Source organism: Lepidochelys kempii, chromosome 9 (assembly GCF_965140285.1).
Source record: "Lepidochelys kempii isolate rLepKem1 chromosome 9, rLepKem1.hap1, whole genome shotgun sequence".
Taxonomy (NCBI): domain Eukaryota; kingdom Metazoa; phylum Chordata; order Testudines; family Cheloniidae; genus Lepidochelys; species Lepidochelys kempii.
In genome coordinates, this window is record NC_136388.1 from 77,053,928 (window position 1) to 77,074,314 (window position 20,387).

General features: G+C 49.6%; 1 protein-coding gene across 1 annotated transcript; it reads left to right on the top strand.

Moving 5' to 3' along the window:
• The first annotated feature begins 2,842 nt into the window (after window positions 1–2,842).
• P2RY4 (pyrimidinergic receptor P2Y4) lies at window positions 2,843–19,997 on the top strand. Its single transcript, XM_073360966.2, has 2 exons — window positions 2,843–3,011; window positions 16,064–19,997. The coding sequence occupies exon 2, from the start codon at window positions 16,080–16,082 to the stop codon at window positions 17,178–17,180; it is 1,101 nt and encodes a 366-aa protein (XP_073217067.1). The 5' UTR covers window positions 2,843–3,011; window positions 16,064–16,079; the 3' UTR covers window positions 17,181–19,997.
• Window positions 19,998–20,387: the final 390 nt, after the last annotated feature.

Below are 20,387 nucleotides of genomic sequence, written 5' to 3' on the forward strand. Positions count from 1 at the left end.
CATCAAGTCCACTTTCTGGTTTCTCTGACCCTGTGGTGACAGGAGGAAGTTGGTGCTTGAGGCAGGAGGAGGGTGATGGTGCTGGCTAGAACCAGACAAATTGTGAACAAGATTGGTCGAAGCTTTTCCCTCCAGCTAGCTCTAGCAACACATCCATCCCAGCCCTGACCTGCAGCCCTCCTGCTAGTCTTGGTCTTCCCACAGAGCTCTGCCTGTGCCCCTCAAGCCTGAGCAACAACGCTCAAACCTTTCCTAAGCAGAGCCAGGTGTTGGCTGGTGACAGACCTGGTGGGAAGAGGCGCTTGTAAGTCTGAATCACATGCACTGTAGAAGGATGTCCTGGAGGAGCTTGTGTGCGTATGTGATGTACGTGCACACACACACTCACTCACTCTCGCTCTGCTGTGGTGCATTTTCTTTCTGGGAGGAAACACTGGTTCCATTTGCAATGTTGCTGCTGGTGCTTTTTGTCTCAACAAGTTCTTTCCTGTACCCCGCATGGAGCAATCTGTTTCTTAATATTTGAGCAGTCCAGCTGCACCTTGCCCATGCATAGTGATGGGACTAGGACACACAAGCTTCTGTGTATCGTTTAACACTGAGGTTCAGGGTGGACATTGAGCAAATATTTGGGTTTCCTTTGAGCATCTAGTCAAGCCCCTACTCAATGCCACGTCAGCCGGATGTGGGCGTGTTTGTGCATCAGCCTGTCCGACTCCAGCGTGGGACATCATGGCTGAAACATGCAGGGTGGCTGGCAGTGTTGCTGGCTACACCTGCCCCAGATATCCATTTGAAGGCACTCTCCTCAGACTGGCCCGTAGGTGACAGCACTAGCCTTTGTCCCAGGAATAACCCTGGGAGAGGTTGGGCTCCAGTTCTGCTGTGGGGTGGGGATAAGTGGGAGGGCACTCAGGGCCGCTGAGCCCAGTTCAGTAGCACAGGGACCACGGAGAAGAATAAAACCCTGTAAGGTGCAGGGAGCTGAGGCAGCCGCCAGCCCAGGTTAGAACAGTTCCTGAGGGGCTGCCCTAACTTGTACCTAGCTGTCAATGGCTTGTGGGCTTTTCTGCCAGCTGTGAATACCAGTGTGGGAATGCAGCAGCCACAACCCCTGCTGCTCTGCCACATGGACCACTGGGGGTGCTTGGGGCTGAGTTAGCACCGGCTCTCCTGACTCTGAGTGCTCTGTACAGCAGGGGTTGCTCAGAGGGCACTTATGGCAGCTTTACAGCTCCTATATACTGACACAGCCAGTACAAAAAATGGTGGGGAAATGCTGGCTTGGCCCTTTGTGCCCTGCCCAGCTCCTGCACTTTCCTGGTCCTTATGGAACCTAGTGACATGGTTCCAGTGATGCACGCTGCATCAAATTCCCCACTGCCCCCCGTATCAAGCCCTGCACCCTGGTGCTCACAGGCTGGGGAAATGTCTCCTGTGCAGAATGTGCCACAGGAGGGAGACTGACATGGCCTGCCTGTCAGCTCCACTTCTGTCCAACCTTCACTGGCTCAGAGACAGAAGCTGGTGGCATTGTGAGGTGCCCAGTACCCTGGAAGGCTGCAGCCTGTAGGGGGCACCACCATGTGTCACCTGCTGCTCCAAGTCAGCCGTGTTACCCACATCTTGCATCTACCCGTTTCTCACCTGCCTCTCAGTTCTGCTGCAGATGGGCAACTCTAGCTAATGCTAGAGACAAACAACACTCCAGGCTGTCCTTACTGGCAGTATGGCTCCAAGGTATCTGGCCAAATGGAGTGGTGTAGGGTAGGACTCAGCATAGGGCTGGCAGTGGTGCTGAGTAACGGGTGTGACACAGGCAAGGAGTATGGTACAGCACTGGGTAGGAATGTGGCATGGGGCAGAGGCTGAAAAGCAACTGGCACCTTAGTCCCACAAATGGGAATCTCTTATAGTTCAGTTCAGTTTTCCAAAATGATGCACTATTTGTTTTTTGATGACCAGGTTTCTGGTGATGGGATGGCCAGGCCAGATACCACAGGCAAGATAGCAGGGAGGGGCAGGGGACAGGAGGCTGCAGAGAGGGCATGGAGGATTGGGGCCCAAATGCCAGACAAGGGAATGCTAGGGCTCAGCACAAATGCAGGCTGTACCTTTGGACAGCAGGTGTCAAGAGAGCGGGTCAATGCAGAGCATCATTAGTAAAACCAATCTTCAAAGGACATCACAACAAAGAGCAGCAAAGCAAGGGGTTCTGAGTCTTCTCCTGAACCAGGAGCCTTTGGTCCTGTCGCACCTCAGCAGGAATCCAGCGGGTCCCCTTCTGGGGCTGGGAGAAGGCAGTGCTGGCAAAGGGAGACAGGGAAGCTGACAGGAGGGGTGGTGGTGGTGATCACCTACCTGTGATGGGTGATCAGAATGCCAGTGACTTCCACACCGTCCCCACGCCCAGGCAAGTTTCTCACTGCCCTCCATTGCAGTGCAATTTCTTTTCAAGCAGGCAGCTGAGTCAGGGCACCCATTCCCACTGCAGCTTCCCAGCTCCTATATCCCCCCTCTAGTCTAGTCAGTGGGAGTGTCAGTGTGGTGAATCTACAAAGGACTGGAAAGTTTTTTGGGCAATCCAAGAGGCAGTGAAGAGAGTGTCTGAAATGCGGCAGAGGAAGGGCAAAGGGAATGAATAAGCAGGGAGCGATGAGGCTGCAGATCAGGGATTCTGGCTGGGACTGTGCCCCCTGGATGGGCAGGCTTGAAGCTGGGGTGTTCTCAGAAGTGCACATTGAGCTGGTGAGCTGAATGGAAGGAGGGAGTTGGCACTGACAGCCTCTGGCTTCTGACCCCGCCTCTCCCCACTCCAGGCCCTCCCTCTCCTTCGCATGATGCTCAGAGAGCAAGCCAGAAACTCTGCAAGTGCCCAGGGAAAGCAAGAGCTGTACGGTGACCGGGAGAAACGGCAGCACCGGCTGACCAGGGATGGGATCAAGCTGGAGCCCAGCCCACACAGGGACACACATCACCTGAGGAACTGACTCTGAAACCAAAGAGAGCAGGTGAGGCTGGGCATGTGGGGAGACTGTGGAGTTCCTGCAGGGAGCTGTGGCAACATGGCCAGGCTGACCCAAAGGGCCACAGAGAGGTGCTGCAAGAACCTACACTAGGGTGACCAGATGTCCCAATTTTATAGGGACAGTCCCGATATTTTGGTCTTTTCTTATATAGGCTCCTATTACCTCCTACCCGCATCCCGATTTTTGACACTTGCTGTCTGGTCACCCTAACCTGCATGAAGGAGGAGGAGAGAGAAAACCCAGATCCTCTAACTGTACTGGAGCCCTATGCCAATCTGTGGCGTTTGGGGTGTGGGATGAATTGTCTCCCTGCCACAAAACTAACCCCTATGAATGCCAGAGGCTCAGAAAGGCAAATAAACCCTAAGTGGGGGAGGGTCCTGCCCTGGAGAGTGGGGTTCACTCCAGAACCAGCAAAACAAAATCACCTGTGGAAATCAAAGGGGCAGGGGCCAGGACCAGGGAGACAACTACTTTGAGGGGGAACAAATTTCACTCCAAGGCCCACACAACAAGTGCTCAGACACAGACTGTAAGCTCTTTGAGGTTATCTGTGTTCACAGCACCTAACACAGCGAGGCCTTGATCCCTGATGAGGGCCTCTGGCACCACCACAGTCCAAACACTGGTAATCGAACCATCCCCAGCATGGGGTCTTGAGCTATGCCCTCCCAGCCTTATTGGCCCACGTCCAGGCATGCAGGGTGTGGCCTAACCTCAGCAGGCAAGCCACACTGATACTATTACTGCCCCTGAAGGGGAGCTGGCCCCAAGCTTCTCTAGGGATGGGGTCTGGGTTTTGTGGGTGTTAAATAGAAACAGCTGACTGACTCACCGAAAGCAACGTGTGGTGTCACCAGGCAGAGCCCCAGCTCATGTCCCAGTGTGGCTCCCTCCTTGCTCCCTCCATCACCACCTCTTCCTCCTCACCACAACATGGCTGCCTTCTTTGCCTCTTCTAACATGGCCTCCCACTCCTCAACTCAACATGGCCACCTCCTCACCTTCTTCCTCACCCCACATGGCCAATGTGGGGTAAGGTTGACTTGCTCCTTGCACTGATCTCCACTAGCTTTGAAAGACTACACAGGTTACCTCCTGACTCCCCAAAGGAGTGTGAAGGGCACAGTCCCCATGCATCCCATTGCATGAGGGTCTGTTGGGTGGGAACACTGGCTCTTGGCATCTTTCTGCTGACAGAGAAAAGGGAAGTGCCCTCACCTCCCATCTGGCCTGGCTGAGAAACTGGGTCCCTGTGGGGAGGAGCAGGCTGCTTGTGACGTGTGTGGCAGTGTTGAGGTGTTGGGCTGTGTCTTTAGCTTCAGGGAATGGTCCTTGGGGACCTGGCCCCACTGTGCCTGTTCTTGCTGCTGCTGTGAAGGGAAGGCTCAAAGAGAGAAATTGGGTCATGCTCCCCTTGTGACAAAACTGTGGCATAGTGATTATAGACAAGGGGCCTTACACAGGAAGTTTTACATTACTTCCTCTCATGTTTTGCAATTTCCTAGAGGAGTGTGGAAGAGGATGAAGGTGCACCCCTCCTTACCCAGGTCACAGGATGACGCCGACTGGGTTTGTGCCTCAGCTGCTAAATCACTGAGATGCTTGTCTGTCTGTCAGCAGCCCCCAAATGCCCATCCCTGTATGCAGTGCAATCTGCACTTCAGCCCTCTGAGTGATGGCTTAGGACACACACCCTTGCAATTTCCTGCCAAGAAAGGGTGCGTCACACAGATAGAACAGAGTATCATTTGCTCCTGAAAGGAAGGAGACAGGAGCTTTGAGCTGCTAAAGAAAAATCTGGGCTCTTTACTGACAGTCTCATTCATTTTATTGACACTTTTAAATGGCCTGGGTAAATATACAAACTAGGAGGCACCTGGAATAAAGTCACATGGTTCAGTATCCTTTTCCAGCAGTGAGAGCAGGTGAAGGGAGTTTCATAGACTCCAAGGCCAAAAGAGTCCACTGTGATCATCTAGTCTGACCTCCTGTATTGCGCAAGACACAGAACATCCCCAAAATAATTCCCAGAGCAGATCTTTAAGAGAAACATTCAGTCTTGATTTAAAACTTGGCAGCAGGAAGCATTTGGTGTGGGCAGTGGGAGATCCCCTAGTGCCCCCACCAGCTGTGGCGCTCACTGTTTCTTGGTCACTGTAGATTTGCATGCATGGCCGTTGCAGGGGCTGGTGCTTCACGAACAGCATCTCAGTGCTGCCCACATTGCATGTGGGCTAGAACCATAGGTGGGAACAAAGGAGCTGCTTATGAGAGGGAGTCCATGCTGCATTGTCTGACACTGATCATACATCTTTTTGGGTGGTCATCACTGTTCTACCCCTTACATCCCCTCCACCTCTATAGGCTCTGCCCTTCTCCTAGGCAGATGGGGCCCATCTCCTTCCAGAACCTGGCAATGCTGCACCTTCCATTGGCTATCATCCTGCTGTCTATGTAGCCATAGCTACATTGCTATTTTTAGGGTGCTATCTTGATCAAAGCTAGAGTGGGTATGTCTCCCTGAGCTGGAAATTACACCTCCAGCTCCAGTGTAGGCATTCCTCATGTGTCAGGGCCAGGAGCACTGACACATTCAGATGCAGTAAGCCACAGTGAAGAAGTTTCTGGGGATCACATTCTGTGCAGTGTATGGGACCTGAACCCTTCCCCCCTTACCCCCTGGTGTTTGATTTTTTTTTTTTTTGGATGAGGTTACAAGTTTGATTGATAAACGTAATAGCGGTGAGGTAACAGACACATTTCAGTAAGGCATTTGAAATGGTATCGCACAAAATCAACAAGGCACATATTAAACACATTAAAAACTGGTTAACTGACAGGTCTTAAAATGTAATTGTAAATGAGGAATCATGAGTGCATGGGTGTGTTTCTAGTGGGTCCTGCAAGGATCAGTTCTTGGCCCTATGCTATTTACTATTTTTATCAATGAACTGACTGAAAACATAATGAACAGGGCAGGTCATCTGGATCACTTGATAAGCAGGGTGCAAGCAAACAATATGGTTTTATACATGTAAAGTCCTACATCTAGGAAAAAAGCATGCAGGTCATACTTACAGGATGGGAGATGCTATCTTGGGTAGCAGTGACTCTGAAAAGGACTTGGGGTACTGGTGGATAATCAACTGAACATAAGCTCCAAGTGTGACACCATGGTCAATAGAGCTAATGTGATCACTGAATGCATAAAGAGAAACCTCAAGGAGAAGTAGGGGTGTTATTATCACCTCTGTGTGTGGCACCACCGCTGGAATACTGAGTTCAGTTCTGGTGTGCTCAGTTCAAGAAGGATGTTAATAAACTGGAGAAGGTTCAGCCATGGGAATGATTATAACAGACTCCCAGTGCTCAAGCTGTTTAGCTCAACAAACAGAAGGTTCAGGGGTGACTTGAGCAGTCTATAAGTACCTACATGGGGAAAGATAATATCTTTTATTAGGCCAACTTCTGTTGGTAAGAGAGACAAGTTTTTGAGCTGACACAGAGGTCTTCTTCAGGAGCCCTCAAGAAGAGTTCTATGTAAGCTCAATAACTTGTCTCTCTCACCAACAGAAATTAGTCCAGTAAAAGACATTACCTCACGGACCTTGTTTCTCTAATATCCTGGGACTGACTTGGCTCCAATATCTCTGAATACATGGGGACAGGAGTTTGATAATAGAGGGCTCTTCAATCTAGCAGACAAAGGTGCAACAAGATCCAAGGGCTGGAAGTTGAAGCGAGAGAAATTCAGACTAGAAATAGGATGCAGTTTGTTAACAGTGAAGGTAATTGAGCATTGGAACTATTTACCCAGGGTTGTGGTGGATTTTCCATCAGTGGACATTTATAAATCAAGATAGGATTTTTTCTAAAAGATTTGTTCTAGTTCAAACAGGAATTAATTCAGGGCAGTTCTATAGCCTGTGTTATGCAGGAAGGCAGACTAGATGATCATAATAGTCCATTCTGGCTTTATAACCTATGAATCCTCAGTGCCCTATCAAGGACACCTGAAATTGGGAGCACTTTAGACTGACCAGTTGGGACTGGGAGGGATCCTGGACAATGACTACTGAGGGTCCCCTCGGCTGGGTGCAGAATCCTGTTCTTGCTCTGAGCTGCTCTGAGCTGCCTCTGGCCTGAGAACATTTTCCTGCATCCTGCATCCTGGAGGGTGCATCTTCTCACTTCCCCAGTCAGTTTCACAGCCAGTGTCAACAGTGAGAGAAAATATAGAGCTCTGGCCCCAGGATAGCACAAACCTGATAGGAGTGATTGCTGGGAGGGGCAGGGCTGAGGGAAGGACATCAGCAGGGAGGTAAGGGTGGGGAGGCAGGGGAGTGTCCCTTGATGATGACCTGGGCAGGGCACGGAGAGAAGCCGGGATCCCTCTCTGTGAGCTGGCAGCAGGCATGTGTCCTATTGGGTGTCACTGTCTCACTCCCTTCTGCCCCATGAGGAGAAGATGAGCTTTTGGGAGCCTTGTTCTGCCATTATTGGTAACACTTTTTGAAGGAGGAACTTGCTCCAGAGCAGAGGGATTCCAAATATGTCTTCCCTACCTTCCTCTCAGCTCTGGCCCTGCTCCATCCCCTTCAGCAGATGGCATCTATCTCCGGTATTCATAAGGCCCGTCACCACAGCATTCAAATGTCAAACAACTAACATTTGCATGATGCAGCTCTTTGCCTCTCCCCATTCCTGGAAATGTTCTTCTCTTAGAGAGATGCCATTCCTGAGGGAGACCTCAGTGAAGAGATGGTTTTTGCCCAGAGATCTGAACAGGCTCAGTCTGAGCCACTCATAGAAGATGTGTTCCACAGCTGAGGTCCCATCACCAAATACACTTTGCCCTGAACTTAGGTTTGCTGAGCTCTATCACCCCAGGGGAGCTTTGTGTTATTCTACTCTATATGGCAGATTCCACAAACCACCCAGTGCAATTTCATGCCTGGTATTCTCAGTGACTCATTCCTTCAGTCCTGAAACTGGGCTCATTGTGCAGAGTTGGGGAGTTTCCTGTGCAGTTTTGTAAAGAGGACACATCCACTTCCTCACTCTGTGGAATCCTAAACACCTTAAGGCACTGTCACCAGTGAGATAATGTTGCTGTCAATGGTGAATTGCAGAGTTTACAGGGTTTCCATTGGTTAATCATTCCATCTTCTGAGATAAGGAGCTGTGGAATGTTCCCTATCTCCCAGCTGTCATGACACTTTACTGCCAGGTTATGTCCACTAAGGAGAGACCCTGGCACAGAAAGATGTGTCGGTTCAGAATCTGACAGTGGCTTCTCCCATCTCAGGCTCTCTGCAGCCTCCAGGGCTAAAGGAATAGTGAGTAGTTCCTATGTATCTACTATTTATCACTATTTCTATAGTGGCATCCACATACAATCAACAATAAAATTCTTCCTTAGAGGTTTTTAAGGTCAGGCTTGACAAAGCCCTGGCTGGGATGATTTAGTTGGGGAATGGTCCTTGCTTTGAGCAGGGGGTTGGACTAGATGACCTCCTAAGGTCCCTTCCAACCCTGATATTCTATAATTCTGTGAACAACAATAGCAAAGTCCTTAGTGGACTTCAAAAAGTCTCTCACATTCCTCCCTTTTCAGAATCAAAACTCTTTAGGATAGAGTGTGGGGTTGTTTTTTGGGGGGTGATAGTAGTGGGTAAGGGTTTGAGAATAGATGGGTGTGTTCATATTGTGAGCGCCACGTAGAGTGGAAAGGCTTTCTCAAAGAGGAAGACCTTGCAGTGGTTCCTCAAGATATTAGGCTCTGGATTTGCTTGATCACTTCTGGAAGACTGTTCCATGCATTGTCCCCAGCCCCCATGAGCTTCGCCCAGGGCTTTGAGATTTTTATTGCCCCAGAGGAGACCAGCTTTCATGATGATTCACTGTTCAAAATTCGGTTCCCGATGTAGCCGATCCATTAATTTCTTTGAAAATTAGGACCAAGACCTTAAACTGGTCTTGGAGCAGGTGGAGGGACTTGAGCACAGGCCTGATGTGCTCATGGCAGCCTATGCCATGGAGAAAGTGGGCATCCACATTCTGTATCAGTTGGAGCCTGTGCATCATCTTGACATTCAGTTTCAGATACAATGATCTACTGTAACCCAGTCTGGAGGTGACAAATGCATCGATTAATATGGACAGGTCCTTGTCCGGGGGGAATGGCCTAAGTTTCCTAACCATCTGAAGGTGAAATAAGGCATTTTTGGAAACTGATACTGCCTGTTTATCCAAGCTTAGCAAGGAATCAAACAAGACCCTGAGGTTTTGTACCACTCTGACCAACGGGGCTGCATGCCTTCAATGAAAGGTGGAGACAACATCTTGGCCAGCTCTTCAAAGTGTTTCCTGTTTCCAACTAGCATCCTTTTGGTTTTGCTCAGGTTTAGCTTGAATCAGCTGCTCGTCATCCAAGAGCTTATTTCTTGTAGGCATTCTGACACTTTAGTAGTGGCAGTGGTTGCATCAATTGAGGATGAGATAAACAGTTGTGTCCTTGGCATACTGTTGGCAGCTGAACCCATGAGGTCTGTCTCTCTCTCCCAGTGGTCTCATGTAAGTAGTGAAGAGAAGCAGGGATAGTGTGGATCCAACAGGTCCCACCAAGTGAGGCCTTTGGAGAGGAGGAGCCACTACCCATCACCACTCTGGGTCTGCCGGAGAGGAATGACTGGACTTACTGTAATGCTGAACTGACTACTCCAGTTATGTCACATAGGTGTGTTAGTAGCGCCTTGTGGTCCACTGTATCCAAGGCTTCAGAGAGGTCCAGCACAGTGAGTATGGAGATCTGACCTATGTCCTTGGCCATGAGACGATTGTCTTTTAGTGTTACTAGTTACTACTAGTGTTACTAAGCTTGTGCTGTGCCTTGAGCTGAACCCTGATTCTGAGATATCCAACGGGTTGGCTGATGTCATATGTTGGAACTATTATCTCCATTATTTTGCCCAGGTATGGAAGGTTGAAGACCGGATGGTAGCTGGAGAGATCTTCAGGGTCAAGTGTTGGCTATAGTTGATGACTGGGTGAACTACTCCATTTTCCAAGGAGTTTGGTAGGTGTGCATCTCTGAGGGGGCACTGACTGTTTCCATTAGGAGTAGACAGACTTGTTATTCTTTGGCTTGTACCAGCAAAAGCGGCACGGATCTGTTTCACAGGTTGTGGCTCTAATATGTTTCAGAGCTTTTTGAGCTTTGACTTGTGTGATTGTGCCAGACTCAGTCATGGGCCATGGGGCAGGTAATACAAATCATATTGGGGAGGAATTTTCTGTCCCAGTTAGCTCCATAGGTATTTGGCTGATCTTATCAGTGAAGTGTGCTGACAGCTCTTCACTATGGTCGATGCTTGGCTCTGGAGTCTGAGCTACGCAGTTGGGGTTGATTAGCTGGTTCACTGTATGGAATAGCTCTGATGGCCCTGATTCTGCTGCATTTATTGTTGATGAGTAGAAGGCTCATTTTAACTCTGTTACTGCAGTGGCCTAGTCCTGGAAGTGTTGTTTGTGCTGCTGGCTGAGGGATTCAGAAAGTTTTTTGCATCTCTGGGGTTTGAACTTTCTGCCTGTGTACCTCAAGTGCTGTCGTTCATCTCTCAACCCTGGTGTCTTCTTGGTCAGTGGGGGGGTGGAGTAATTGGATGGGTTGGGTGCCAATGGTAGTGGACAACATGTGATTTAACTGTACTAACTCATTGGTGCTTTGGCCTTGCGTTAGCATGGCTTTTCTCCTAGGGCGAGTTGAAAACCTAGGGAGTTCACCAGTCTTCAGCAGTGGACCAACTTTACCATTGTGGAATGGCTCTGGTCTCTGCCTAGATGAGGTGTGATCAGATGAGGAAGTGTATGATGGTGACATCTCCAATATCCAGACCTAGACCGAAGATAGGCTTCAACATATGTCTGGCTGCATGTGTGAGTCCAGAGACTACCTGGGAGAATCCCATGGTTTCCCCTTGGGGACTACTAGAAAGAAAACTCCAACCACTCCTTAGCAGCTGAGTGGACACAGGCTTGTCCCTACCGTTCCATTCACTCCATTTTATTCTTCCTTTCTTTCTGTATAGGACTGTTCAATAGAGCAGCTTCTGTCTGGGCAGCAAGTCAGATCTACACTCTCCTTCAGTTAGGAGAGAAAGTGTTTAATGCTTCCCAGGGACACACTGGCCAGACCAAATGCCTGGTTGAAGTAGGCACCACTTCAAAATAAATCAAACTTCACCTGACCCAGAGGGATCTTCTAGCCAGTAAACACTCACAGGAAGCCTCTACCTTGTGCATATTCAAAAAGAAATTGATGGACAGAGCCCTGGAGTGGGACATGGCAGCTGTTTCCATGGCCAGATTCTCAACTGGTGTAAACTGGCATATTTCTATTGACTTCAATAGAGCACTGTTGATTTATGAACCTGCAGATATCTGATCGATCACTGGGCATTTATATCATGCACATCACATTGATTGCCGATTAACGTCAATATTCTACGGCGCTCTAGGAGAGTGGAGAAAAAAGAATCCTGGATCCAATAGAAACTGCAGAGGAATTTTAGGGAGGCATAAGGTTACATAAACTAGTCAGCTTAGGGGGCTGAGAACCTGACATTCTTGTGAAAAGTATCACAGGTGGTCAGGAGGTTCAGCATTTCATCTCCTCTGGAATATCATGCCTCCCACAGCACAGTCACCTGGCATCACAGTGGGGCATTGATTTAGCACTGACTCAGAGGGACAAGGGCCAGCTCCTAAATCCCCAGCAACATTTCCTGTAGTGTCTGGATTTCCCATGGTTGTTTCTTAAGGAAGTCATTATAACCAAAGGCAATGCTACAATCCTGCAGCATTCCTCACAGGAAAGCCACGTCACAGCTTGCAGAAGTGTCCTGCATCTGGTAACAGCAGCTTTGGTGAAGGTTGCTAGACTTTCCTACTTTCCGATTTTTCTCATCTGTTTACAGTGGAACTGGCTGAGCTCCATTTGTTAATATTTGATAGGGCCTGCCTGCCCTCTGAACTCAAGGCGTTTGCTCTCCAAGGATACGGACTAATATAATTTAGCTCTGTAATAAACCTGTGCAGCAATCTGCACCTTTGGTAGCTGGAGGGAAATTGCAGAGAGTGTTTAGTTTGGGCTTGAAGATCCAGTTCCATCTGGAACACAAGTAAATACTGCAATCAAGGGATATGATTGACACTAGTGTTGGATGTCCTGCAGGTGGAAATCCTACACAGCAGCCTTGTATGCTCCCTTTGCACCTCAGTCTCACCTGCATCCCAGTCCACCTGCAGGATTATTATTACCGTAGGTCCAGGAACCACAGTCAAGGATCAGGGCCCTGTTGTACTAGGCACTATACAGTCAAGTAATGAGGAAGATAGTCCTTGCCACAGAGAGCTCACAATCTACATGTCTAGGATACAACAGGTAGATGAAAGAGACAAACAGGACGGGAGGTTGATATAACACAATAAACAGAGGTCTGCCGGCTTCTGCCCTGCACCATTGTAAACCAGCATCCTCACTACCATGCACTATCACCTTGTCTTCTTCTGAACATGTGTACAGTTGTGAGCCACATGCAGCTTCTCTGGGCATCCTGCCCTTGATGAGAAGAATGTAGCAATTTCATTGAGTCATGGATTTTAAGCCCAGAAAGTACTATTAAAACCATCTAGTCTGACCCCCCCCCAGTATAACACAGGCCAGAGAACAGCACCCAATAAACTCTGTATCAAGCACATAACTATAGCATGTCTGTTAGAAAATGATCCAGTCTTGATTTAAAGACTTCAAGTGATGGAGAATCGACCACAACCATAAGGATGGTGTTCCGGTGGTTAATTAACCTCATTGTAAAAAATACGCACCTTATTTCTAATTTGACTGTGTCTAGCTTCACCTTCCAACCTTTGGATTGCATTATGCCTTTTTCTGCTAGATTAAAGAGCTGCTATCAGAAATCTTTCCCCCATGTAGATACAAATAGACCAGGGTGGGCAAACTATGGCCCCCAGGCCGCTTCCGGGCCATCAGGCCTTTTAATCTGGCCCTCGAGGTCCCACTGGGGAGCAGGGCCGTAGGCTTGCCCCACTCTGGGGCTTCAGCTGGGGAGCGGGGTCAGGGGCTTTCTGTGAGGCTTCTGGAACCAGTGGCACATCTCCCCTCCGGCTCCGGCTCCGGCTCCTAGGTGTAGGGGCAGCCGGGAGTGGGAACCACAGCCAATGGGAGCTGCAGTGGTGGCACCTGCAAATGGGGCAGCGCGCAGAGCATAGGAGCTGGCGGGGGGACATGCCGCTGCTTTTGGGAGCTGCTTGAGGCAAGCGCCGCCTCAAGCCTGCACCCCTGACCTCCTCCCATGTCCCAAGCTCCTGCCCCAGCCCTGATCCCACTCTCGCCCTCCGAACCCATCCCAGAGCACCCTCCTGCACCCTAAACCCCTCATTCCCAGTCCCACCCCAGAGCCTGCACCCTCAACCAGAGCCCTCCCCCTCCCCCCTGCACCAGCACAGAGCCCCCTCCCACACCCTGAACTCCTCATTTTCTGGCCCCACCCCAGAGCCTGCACCCCCCTGCCGGAGCCCTCACCCCCTCCCACACACTAACCCCCAATTTCATGAGCATTGATGGCCTGCCATACAATTTCCATACCCAGATGTGGCCCTCAGGCCAAAAAGTTTGCTCACCTCTGTAATAGGCTGCGATCAAGTCACCTCTCAACCTTCTTTTGGTTAACTTGATAGATTGAGCTTCTTAATGCTTTCACTGTAAGGCATGTTTTCCAGACCTCCAGTCATTACCATTTTTCAACATTCCTTTTTAAAAGTGGACAGCAGAACTGAACACACTATTGCAGTAGTGGTCTCACAACTGCCCTGTACAGAGGTAATACCAGCTCCCTACTCCTACTTGTATGCCCTTGTGTATAAGTCTATAGTCATATTTGCCCTCTTTGTTACAGCATTGCACTGGGAGCTCATGTTAAATGGGGTACCTACTATGACCCTTCAGTCCTTGTCAGTGTCACTGCATTCTAGAATACTGTGTCCCATCATTTAATGTGACCTACATTCTTTGATGCTAGTATGACTTGCAACTGGCTGTATTAAAATGCATATTATGCAAATGATCGCACCTTACCAAGCGATCCAGGTTAGCCTGTACAACTGGTCTGTCCCCATCGTTTTTTACCAATTTTTGTGTTGTCTGAAATTTTACCCGTAGTAGTTTTAGCTTTTCTTCCGGATTATTGATTAAGCTATTTAAGAGCATTAGGGCCAAGAACAGAGCTCTGCTGGCCCCTGCTAGGAACACCCATGTTGGATGACTATTCCCTGTTTACAGCTATTTTGTGAGATTATCATGTAACCATTTTTTAATCCATTTAATCCTCTGATGCTGGAAATGGTGGTGGGAATGACCAGCCAACCAGACACTGGTGCAACAGACAGATCTAAGTTAGTGCCCTTTACAGCCAAAGTATATACCTTCTCCATCCCCACATTCTATCAGGAAGCTTGCCCCTCACAACAGAGCTTCAGAGCCGGTTTCTTCAGGTTGCTGCTAGCAGGACAATCCACTGTGAGGGGGATTACCAGCCGGTGTCTGTAGATTCAGGGTTGGTGATGGGATGTGGTGCAGACTGAGTGGCAATCCTGAGAGCACTGGGGCCTGCTGGGCACCGCTTACCCTGAATTCCTGCTCTGGGTTTGAGAGGCCAAATACTGTAGATACCCTTTATTCTTGGAGGGGACCCTGTCACTGAGCACACCATTCACCAGTTTATGCCTTTTGTCCTTGCCCTTGATGTGACTTTGGCCTTTTGTTAATGGTGCTACACAAGTGTTGGCTTCATAGTGGAACGGGCACTGGGGCATGGTGATAAAGCAAGTGTGCCCACGTCATCCAGTGCCTGCCTGGGGCAGCTGCTTTGCTTCAGTCAGCTGCATTTTTGTCTTCTGTGACACTGGGAGCTTTTGGTGAGTTTTGTCAGTTGCCTCCTCCTGATTTCTGCCTGTGGTCCCTCATTGCAGCTGGTGCCTTGGGTGACGGGCTGCTGCCTTTCTGAAAATGCCAGGCAGGGAAATGAGCTAATTTCAAAATCTTTAGGGAGATTCTGGGGGCTGCTGAGGTGCTCAGAACCTTCTGAGGCCCGACTCCCGCATGGGATGAAGCTACTGGATGCAAGTTACTCATCTCCTGCAGGGGAGAATCAGGACTCTGGGCTGTAGATATTCTGAGATGCAAGTGGAGCCATTTTATGGCTCTTTCCCTGCCCTGGGGATTCATTTGCCAGACACACACAACTCCTGGGCCCCTCCTGTTGATGTGCAACCTGGGACATATCCCACCTGGATTCTGAGCTCACAGCTGCACTGGGATGGGACTCCACTTTGTAATGACTCTTCTCTGTGTGGCTCAGAGATCAGTGTTCTGAAACTGGGACTGCCTCCAATCTGGGGGGACCTGAGGCCCCTCTCAATGCTGATGGACAGTGTTCTTCCAAGAGGCCCCTTTAGCAGCTCTTCAGGGATTTCTCCAGAGCAGAATGTGTCTCCAGGCAAGACTCTTTCCTCTCCAGTGACCCTGCACTCTTTCCTTTGTAAATCACCCCTCTAGGATTTGCAGCATCGTTGAGGACATGCTAATTAGTCTAAATCTGTTTTTGAGAGGCTGTGCTGGCATCGAGTGTGGGGCTGCTAAGGCTCACAAAGATCTCATTGTTAGGAAAACAGTGGGATTATCTGAGTAGCTGCTAGAGTTTGGGGGGGCGGGAGAAACAGGCTTTTCTTCTGACGTATACTCGTAGGGTCTCATACGTGCTTTGTGTCACTCAGGGGACTTAGAAAGGGGTAAAGGACCAAAGGTGGGAGGCATTGGAAAAACCCCACAAATGATCATCTAAGCAGCAGGAATGCCTGGGAGAGGAAGATCTGGCCCCCTAGATTCTTCATATCTGACACCGGTTGAGGTCAGTGATTAATGGATGTTTTTATTATTGTTGCTTTTTCAGAGATTGGCTTCAGGCAATGGCCACTTTGGTGAGGACATTCCCAGTTGCTCTGTTGACTCCAACACCCACTTTCCAGCTGACAGCAAATACCACCAGCGATGGAGAGGAGAATTGCGTCTTCAATGAGGAATTTAAGTTCATTCTGCTGCCTGTGTCCTATGGGTTTGTCTCTGTGGTGGGGCTGCTGCTCAATTCCTGGGCCTTGTGGATGTTCATCTGCAAGATGAGGCCCTGGAATGCCACCACCACCTACATGTTCAATCTGGCCCTCTCAGACACCCTGTACGTGCTTTCCCTCCCCACCCTGGTCTATTACTATGCTGACCGCAACAACTGGCCCTTTGGGGAGGGACTCTGCAAGATTGTGCGCTTCCTCTTCTATGCCAATCTGTACTGTAGCATACTCTTCCTCACCTGCATCAGCGTGCACCGCTACATGGGGATCTGCCACCCCATTCAGTCGCTCGGGTGGGTGAAGACCAAGCATGCCCGCCTCATCTGTGTGGGTGTGTGGTTCATTGTCACCATCTGCCTCATACCCAACCTGATCTTTGTCACCACCAGCTCCAGGGGCAATGACACCCTTTGCCACGACACCACCAAGCCCGAAGAGTTTGACCACTATGTGCACTACAGCTCCTCAATCATGACCCTCCTCTTTGGCATCCCCTTTCTGGTGATCGTTGTGTGCTACAGCCTGATGGCAAAGAGGCTTTGGAAACCCAGCCTATCCAGCTCCAACCAGAACATCTCCTTCTACAAGAAACGCTCTATCAAGATTATCATCATTGTAATCACAGTCTTCGCCATCTGCTTCCTACCCTTCCACATCACACGGACATTGTACTATACTGCCCGGCTCTTCCAAGCCAACTGCAGGACCCTCAACATCGTCAACTTCACCTACAAGATCACACGGCCTCTGGCCAGCATCAACAGCTGCATAGACCCCATCCTGTACTTCCTGGCTGGGGATAAATACAGGGGAAGGCTGCGTCGGGCTGCAATCAAAATGCCCAATGCCGAGAACACATCTACTCTAGCCCTCGTCTCACAACTCAAGAAAAACGGTTTCTCTACCTCCCGAGGTGCCAGCTACTCCATAAATGATGCCTGAGAAAAGGGGGGTGAAAGTGACCGACAATGGAAGCAGCGAGGGGTATTGAAAGGGCTAGAGCCTGGGTAGCCAGTATGCATCAAGGCCAGCATGTGGGACCAGCATTAGGGAAGGCAATAGAGTTGCTGGATTAGTCTCACTCCAGAATGGAGGTCTCCTCCATCTCCTTCTAATCTCTGTGAATTATTTCCCCACTGTGCTGTGTCTGCTTCTGACACAATCATTCTGGCACCAGGTTTAACCTCTGAATGCTTTTGAACTAGGTTTACACTCCCATGCTCAGAGAATGCTCCACCCCTCTCACACAGACTGAACATCTATCTCAGAGCCAGGGATATTCCCTGTCTTGTCATAGCTTGGGAGGACCACCCGGAGTAACGCCAATGGGAGTTCAGAGAGAAGAGACCCCTACATCCCATAAGGAAATGGGGGAGGCCAGAGGGATTGTCTTATGAAGAGTACTAGAGACTCACAGGTAGCGAATTCCCTGCTTCAGATGCAAGTGGGGGCAGAGCAGTGGGAAGGGAGGGGACATGGTGACACTTCGCTGGTCAGAAGCCTAGGAACCTAGAAGCCGCAGTGCCTGAGGCTGAGAGCAAAGAGATAGAGGATTTTACCATAGAAAAGGAGCCAGCAATTGACCACAGGCCACAAAACTGGCCTCCTGACTTCTTTTGGGAGAAGCCCAAGTAGGCTGTTTCAAGTAGCCTGGGGCCCTGGGCTGCTGACAAGGGAAGATCACAGCCTAGCGTGTGCGGTACAGTGCTAGGGAGCCGAGGACTTAGAATAGGGCATGCTGGGTCTAATGATATGCTATGTATGGGGGTCCAGGTAAGAAGAAAGGAGCCTGTCTTCCCAGGCACAGAAAACCCATATAGAGCTTCCTTCAAAGTGACCCAGAGACAATAAATAGGGACAACGCTTATAAAGAAGAATATTTAGCACATTATAAACAGTAACTAAGTGACCTAATGGGCTCAACACTAGGTCAAAGCGTGCAGGAGGGGAGATAGAGGGGAGCTCCCGCAGCTAGGAGTCGAGGTGCAGCATATGCTATTGAGGACAACACGAGGGTCAGACAGAGAAGGGGAGATGAAATAACTGACCTGGATTCCTGGGCCCAGTGGCCTGACCTTTTGCTGGCCATAGTTTCAGCAGTAGGGGGGAGTCGGTCATGTCAGGAATCTTTCTTGATCATGCTCAGACGACGCTATGTCATGGCCTGAGTCAGTATTTGTTCGGAGCAGTGGCTGCCATGCCAGCTGCGAACTCCCTGCTGGCAGAAGGGTATCTCCTGGATTACTGACAGTCACTGACTTCACCTCATTTGCCTTACTTCCCTTTTGCTGCTCTAAGCTGGGGGAAACTGAGTCTGGATCAAAAGCAAAAGTAGCTGAGCTGCTGTTGACAGTGCAGGCACCACACCAAGAGGCAGCCAGGGCTGGCAAGGGAGCACTTTCAGGGCACTGGTTCTAGCAATGTAGAAGAGAGACTGGGGCTGGCTCTGGCAGGATGCAGGTGACGGGGTAGTGATGCATACAGAGTTAAAGCCTGAGCAGTGGCCATGGAACCGTGTGTGTATTGTAGATGCTGTTACACGTCTCTGTCCCTTTGTGTTCGGGAGGGCATGACTCGCCATATAACTAACAGAGAAGGCACCACAGCACCTTTTCTCCCCCCTCTCCTAGCTCCAGGTGGCTGGAGGATGGGCAGAGCCCCCAGGGCAATGAAGCCCATGAAAGCAACTAATTGATCCATGAATAAAATGTTTTCCTGAGCAATTTTCCTAAGGCCCAGGACTGTTTCCCTCCCTGTTGCCACCAGGAAATCAATAAACAGGAGAGAACTGGCATGCATGAGAATCTTTTAAATGGCTCATTGAAGGTCCATTTGGCTCAGCCAAGCTGTGAAGTGTCCATTGCTGAAAGCTGAGAAAGGAAGAAATGCTAAGTGACACGTCTGCCTGGGCTCAGTGGCTTGGCACATTTCCTTAGGGCCTCAGGAGAGTTCAGAGTCAGTTTCACCCCTCAGGACTCCTGGAAATGGCCAGAGTGAGTTTTCCACTGCAGTCAGAGTGGGGAAATAAACGAGGGCACACCTGCTACCTCCTGATAGGTCTTGTAAAGGGGAAGGGTAGCGGAGGGGAAGGCCCAGGTGGTTTCCCAGGGCCTCTAAAGAAGGTCTTAGATGATTTGTGAGGTTGGTATTGTACCGAATGGAGACTCCAAGCTCAGCATGTTTTGCACCTATATTTCTCCTGCTGGGGAAATTTCCCCAGTCCCTTTAGGTCTGCACTTAGTGGGCTCAAGTATTCAAATAAAAAGGTTTGAGCCTCAAGCAGAAAGGCCTGTGGTAGGAAGGGGGCATTTTCCCTCCTTTTTGCTAATTCTTCCCACCAGCTCATACCTGAAATGGCTTTCACACACCCCAGCACCATCCACCCCCCCCCACGCACCATGTCTCAGTGCCTCTCCCACAACTGAGAATGGGCTTGTTTACACAGGTTCCGGCATTTCAGCCTCTGAAAGGTGCCCCTTAGATTCTGGTTTCTCCCCTACTTCATGATGAGAATCAAGGGGCAGGAAAGATTCACCACTTTATGTTCCATTTTTCTCTGCCAGATATTAGTTAAACTCCAACAAACATTTCTAAAACCAGTGAAAAGCTTCCCCCCAACCCAATAAGTCCCTAGTATGACCTGACCTGGCACCTCTGCTGATTAGGGCATGTGGGTTTGCTTTTAATATTAGCATTTCTGCAGGGAAGCCAGGAAATTGGGAGTGTAAAGAACTTTCTGTTACAGTGCCTCTAAGTAAACCAGCTCTTCAGAATGTTTCCTTTAGTGGTGTTTACTTTTGAAATGTTTGCATAGCTCTATTGTTTAATTGTGTGGGCATACGGGTAGTATCTGCAAGGGAGCATACAGGTGAGTGCGTGAAGTGCTCCAGCGATGATGCTGGAGGATACTAACATATTAGGGTGTAATGAATTAGGTATTCCACATTCCAGAATTCATGAGCCCGGCCTGCCTTCTGTGGGGAGCAGAGCTGAGGCAGGAAGGGAGACATGCACAGGGGGAGGACCATCTCTGCCTATGGAAATCTGAGGGGGGAGCTGCAAAGCAACCTGTTTGTCCTCCCCCCAGGATTGTGTTCACATGACTCAGCCTGGCCTCATGGGTGATCTTTGCTTTCAATGCTGCTGTCA